Genomic DNA, 6,010 nt, shown 5'->3' on the forward strand with positions numbered 1-6,010 from the left:
AGCAATCAACTATAAGATAAATTTCAGTCTCCCTAACTTTCCCCATAATTTTATGTTCCACGCATGATCTTAACACCAAGAAATCTATTTAGTATTCTTCAACTAGAACATGGGACATCATCATTTACTCCAACAACAAGTTTAATGACCATTGCGGTGCCTAAAAGTTCTTGAGAAAATGAACAATAAATATAATAAGTTAATGTCACCCTCCCACTGGTCTATATAAATTTCATGGCATGGTGTTACAAGAAAACAACCAACTATAAGATAAACTTTGGTCTCCCTAATTTTTCCTGCAACTTAATGTTCTATGGTCTTGACACCAAGGAATCTACTAATTAGTCTTCTTCAATTGGAACACTGGACATCATCATTTACTCCAACCACAGGTTTAACGACCATGCGCGATGCTTAAAATTAAGAAATTGATAAATTAATAACAAAACATTATGTCAATGTCGTCCTCGCGCTGATCTGTATAAGTTTTATGTTGTGGTCTTATAAGAAAATCAATCAATCATAGAATTAGGATATCTCATCCTCAACCTCTGCCGTAGGCCCATTAGGCCCATCATTCCTTCTATTCTTGCCTTTCATAAAGTATGGTCAAATAAAATTCAGTGCAACCAAACGTGCAATATATGTTGTTTCAATTCCAATCCAGAAACAAGATAGCATCATTCCAAAAATTCTTCAACATGAAAAAACCAAAAGCTCTGCCCTCCCCCTTTATCTATCCAAGGGATGGAAGGGCAGAGGCCTTTGGTGTCCCTTCCAGTCAAGAATTGGGGCCCCACAATCACTAGCCAATATGCTTTTCTCTCATACGTTTCTTCATTTATGGTTTGATATTCTGGTGTTTTAGGCGTAAAGGAACCACACCAATCCATTCCGAACTTGGTGGTTAAACTCTACTACGGTGACGATACTGTAGGGGAGGTCAATTAAATTATATTTAAGTAATTTTGAAATAAAATAAAAAAATGGATTTGAAAAGAATTTCAATTTTTCTGCCTTTTCGTTGGGATTGGTTCTTGTTTGTATATCCTTATTCTATATTCTATCGAATTCCTATTTTGTAGCTGCCGCGCAGCTCCTTATTTATGTTGGAGCCATAAATGTCTTAATCATATTTGCTGTAATGTTCATGAATGGTTCAGAATATTCCAGTGATCAATTGGAACATGAAAACGTGACTGAATTGTTACTCTTCAGGATGGAGTGGAAGAAGGGAGGAGATTCTCGAACGAAGAAAAGGATCCAATTACCATCGGCCCTCATTGGAAGCCAATTCATCCTGAATTTTGTGTTGCACCAAACAGTGCTCGGCCTTGCTATTGTTGTAATCAGAACATCACATTGAGAATAGCATTTGCTATTGCTTGGCCTTGCACGCCGCAGGTTTGACACTCTGATTCAACTCATTTTGATTGCAGTATCTTCGCTGCACGGAGGGTACTTACCAAGTGGTAGTGTTTTAATCCTCTTTGCATGTGTTTTTCTACAGACTGATTAAGTTCGAGCGGAAAAAGGTGGAGATTATCCTTCTTTTATTATGTTCAAGAAGATGGTTCGAGCCTTTGACGAAGGTAGGAGGGCTTTTCTTTCGATTTACATAATAAGGAAGACTTTTTTAAACATTCATGCCCTTCTCGATAACCTTTTCATTATTAACAAAAAGAGCTAACACTTTTGTGTATCCTGATTAGGATGTGCCTCTACCATGGCAACTTTGCTTGTCAAATCTTCAATTTGATGGCATTTCTTTTTGCCAACTTATCGCCGACCAATTACTGTCCTAAGCGTAAAACAATCAGATGCAAGATAGGGGGAGACAAATCGAGTGTTACTTATTAAAACAAGAACACAGTTAGGAGACATCTTGAATAATAATTCTATTTGTACTACTATGCCAGCACCTGCATGATACCATCGATGGTCATTTAGGAAGGTATTTACCTGATTATAGATTACAGGAGAATTTTATTGCAACCCACAAGAAGCCAACTTTTCTAGCCATTATATGCTGCAAAACTTTTCTATTGTTCGGTAATTCAAGTGAGGCAACCAAAGGGTCAATATATTCAGTCACATTGCATATATTTTTATTTGAGAAAAAAAGCCATGCATTGTATATATTTTTAAGGAGACTTAAACTTAGCAATCAAGTCTTGCACTCCCTGGAGACCTTAACGTACCAAGGATGGGCTGAATCCATCTTGCTTTGACATACAAGTTCACATGAAACAAAAAGTATACAACAGTTGAAACCTGCAATGCAATTATCAAACACAAACAATTAATCTCCAAACCATCAGATAGAACACACCTATTTGAAAGCAGAAAAGTTTTTAAGTGAGCTTCGGGCCATATGAACTCTTTCAGCAACCTTCCCACTGCCTTGCCATGGCTGAGGAAGAGCAGTCGCATGACCCCTCATTCTCCTGCACTCTTCGGTGGAAGTTCCTGTGGCACCCGCACGCCGCGCACTTGAGGGCTCCGCTGGATCCCTCCTCACCTTCAGCCATGAACTCCCTGCAACCATCAACAGCATATCCTCCTGCACTTGCTGCGTGGTTCTTTTGGCACTCACCATATCTCACTTCCCTTCCCCTCGTGCATGCTGCCCACCCTTGGCCTCTAATGGCTGGTTCACATCTTCTCAACACTAGAAGTCGCTTCTTCATGGCGAATTCCCTTGATCCACTACTTCAGTGGCTGGTTTTTTCTGCTTGGCGATCGAGGGCTATGCCGCTCCTATGGCTAATGGGTAGTATTGGGTTGTCATTGGAAGCTAGGAAATGTGCCTTTAGTCTTGTTCTATTCCCAATCATGAGCCTACATATCTTGAATATATATATAAAGCTTGCATAGACATTTCCCTTCTTCTATGCTTAGTGTCTTTATTCCCCATGGTGAGGGTCACATGACCCTTCATTGATGTCCTTGAGATAGGGTAAGACCACTGAATATTGATGGTCCAACCAATTCCAACTCACTAGTGCAGCAGGAAATTAACAATCCTTGGGCCATTAGGGTAACCCTAGATTGATGGGAGAGCCTAAATAGGAGAGCCTTTTATTTTTTGCCTCCCCACTTTGATTGGTTTGTTAGTGCATGACTGGCTAAGGGCCCTCCAAAACCTAAATTATCCTACATTGTGGGCTCCTTGAAAGAAATGGTACCACCTCTTCTAAAAAAAAAGAAAGAAAGGTACCAACAATGGCTGTCTAGAGATATAAATATGTGAAATGATAGGTTGGTCAGCCAAATTGTTGGAGGGGACACAGCTCCCCCGCCCTCACCTCTCTCTCTCTCTCTCTCTTTAATGCTTTGTCTTCTTCAGTTAACAGATCAATGTGGAGTGCATTTGCTCTATGCCAATTTGCAGCTGATATTTGCAAACCTTTCTTATAGCCTAATGATGGCACCCATCTTCCATTCAAAGAGATTTCATGTTCAATCTTGCAAATGTTCTCCAAGCTATGGATTGGTGACACCCCCCACCATCATCTTCAAAAGGAAAAAAAAAAAAAATCATAAACATATGTGTTACTTGGGTGCATAATCGATTAGGTGTATATATTTGAATTGTTGATAATAAATAAACTTGTAAAGGTTGGTATCTTACTATGCAGAGATGTTTTAACTAGCTAAATGACTCTAAAAGCTTAATAATAGACACAAGTATGGGTATACTTAATGAATAACCGAACTGGAGGGATTTAAACTCAAGATCTCCAACAAATCTAAGCTCTAGTACCATGTTAACTAACCGAAAGAAGCCAACCTCATGGGGCCCCCACCACTTTAGGAGTGGCGTGATCCGGGCTTTCGTCCAAGCCACGCCACTCCCTACCTAACTTGGAAAGGGTGACCCAAAAAGACGCGCACCCACCCTCTAAAAGCTTAAAGCTAATAGAGAAAGTGTTAATAATGTATATCCAAGTTAACCAAATGGGTTCGAATCTATTAGGTGAAATCAAATCTTCCAGCATCCTGAAAAGTATGAAAGAAATAATAACCGGATGCAATCCTTTGCTAAAACCAATCATTTAATGCTCACCATTCTTTTTGGCTATATTATTATTGGCAAGAATGTTTTACAGGACAATCTAAAGCAATAACTGTTTGATGGGACAATCCAAAACAATCTACTTCCAACTCAATAATAACAATTTTTAGATGAAGCCTGTAGAAAATTTAATGCAGCACAATCAGCAAATGGCTTCTGCCAATCTCCCTTAGGGATTACTGCATTTTTAACCCTTTAAAGAAGCAAGAACCTGCCTTTGAAATAAAGAGATAATTTGCTGATTGAACCATCCAGCAGAGAAATGTCATTCACCAATGTATTAATTCAGCATGATCAATATGAAAAAAAGTTACATGCTTGGAGACCCTTTCAAACACTTCAGAAGAAGTTTCAACTCAAAACAAGATTCCAAAATTTACTCTTCAGAAACATTTGCAAACATCAAGAGATCAATCCAAACATTTACAAACATTCAGAGATGGATCCAATTAAAACAGGTGACGCAGAACAGATGGTGGCAAACCATATATGATGGCAAAATTCAGGCCTCTGGATCAATGGATCACGCGACAAAGACAACATGAGAGGATTATGCAGACTGACTTTGGTGTCACGCAGCAAACACCTAAGCTATGGTGACTGAAGAACAAGATTATTACGCTGCGTCCAGCCTACCAAAAATCGTACAATCGCGCAGAATATGAAAAGAGATGCAGATAGCGATGAGACCATCCACATGTGCTGAGGATCCAATAACAACAGACTTTTCTAGCTGTTAAAGATATATGTATCTCATATGCTGCTGTACCATCCTTGGAAATAGAAGTCATTTTGTGTTTGTAGTTTGAAAGATGAGGTTGGTATTGATGGAGACCACAGGGGAGGATAGTGTTGCCCAGAGATGGTCACCCAAGAGGGGGGTGAATTGGGTGTTTTAAAACTTTTTGACTAATTAAAACAAAACACACAAGTGTATGTGCAAAGGTAAAACTAAAGTAGCAATCACAGTCAAACGCAAACACACAAAGATTTATAGTGGTTCGGAGCTTCCACTGCTCCTACATCCACTCCCCAAACACCTTTGGGAATTTCCACTATAATCAGCGATTACAGTACGGTAGTTTTGCGAGTTCACTACCCAACTCGTTGTTTTACCCCGGGCTAACAACGAACCCTACAATCCCCCAATTTAACCTAGGCTTGGGACACCTATCCCTTACTTGGAACAAGCACAATAAACAAAGGTTTTACAAAGATTTAAAAGCTCTTAATGAAGCGAATATAATAATGAGAAATAATAAAACCCGGAAGAACTCTTTTAGCCGTTGGAAGCGTGGGTAATGGTGGTTCTTCCGATGTGGATCGCGTTGGTTGAATGTGAGCTTTGAATGCCGAGTGGGAGTGAGTAGTTGAGCACGAAATCAGATGGGAAAGCTTGAATGCACTTGATTTCTCCTCTTGAAAGCTCTAACTCCCTTGAACCTCTTTTTCTTTCTTCTCTCTTGAATGATCTTGTGTTGGGTTAGTGAGAAGTTGTTGGAAGGCACTTAAAAGCTCCCTTTTATAGCCCAAAAAGCAATAGATCCGTTAGACACAAAAATATGACCGTTTGAAATTCAAATTTACCTGCAAAAGTGTGTCAGTCGTGTTCCAGGCGCTCCGGAGACGTCTCCGCTTCGACGCGAGACGTCTCGGCTGTATAAAATTTCTCTTGACGTTGTTTGGAGTCAACTTGGCACTTTTACGGGGACGACTCTGAAGAAGAACGACTTGAATGCTTGTTCTTCTGTTTTTCTGAGAGAGTCGGCTCAGTACTTTACGGGGACGTCTCGGGATGTTTGCGCTTTTTGCATGGGGACGACTCCGCGACGTCGGGGACGACTCCGTAGTTGTATCACCGAAAAACATGTCCTCTGGAATCCCCTGAGAGAGTCGACTCCGCGCTCTCTGAGGACGTCTCGGGAAGTCCGC

At 40.2% G+C, this 6,010-nt stretch overlaps 1 protein-coding gene across 1 annotated transcript; it reads right to left on the bottom strand.

Annotated features, from left to right (window-relative positions):
* Window positions 1-2,139: 2,139 nt before the first annotated feature.
* LOC108511160 (mini zinc finger protein 2-like) lies at window positions 2,140-3,092 on the bottom strand. The gene is made up of 2 exons (XM_039120584.1): window positions 2,393-3,092; window positions 2,140-2,274 (listed from the first exon to the last, which is right to left on the bottom strand). Exons 1-2 carry the CDS (start codon window positions 2,688-2,690, stop codon window positions 2,168-2,170), a joined length of 405 nt encoding a protein of 134 aa, XP_038976512.1. The 5' UTR covers window positions 2,691-3,092; the 3' UTR covers window positions 2,140-2,167.
* Between the last annotated feature and the right edge of the window lie 2,918 nt (window positions 3,093-6,010).

The sequence above is a fragment of the Phoenix dactylifera genome, unplaced genomic scaffold (assembly GCF_009389715.1).
Source record: "Phoenix dactylifera cultivar Barhee BC4 unplaced genomic scaffold, palm_55x_up_171113_PBpolish2nd_filt_p 000832F, whole genome shotgun sequence".
Classification (NCBI taxonomy): Eukaryota; Viridiplantae; Streptophyta; class Magnoliopsida; order Arecales; family Arecaceae; genus Phoenix; species Phoenix dactylifera.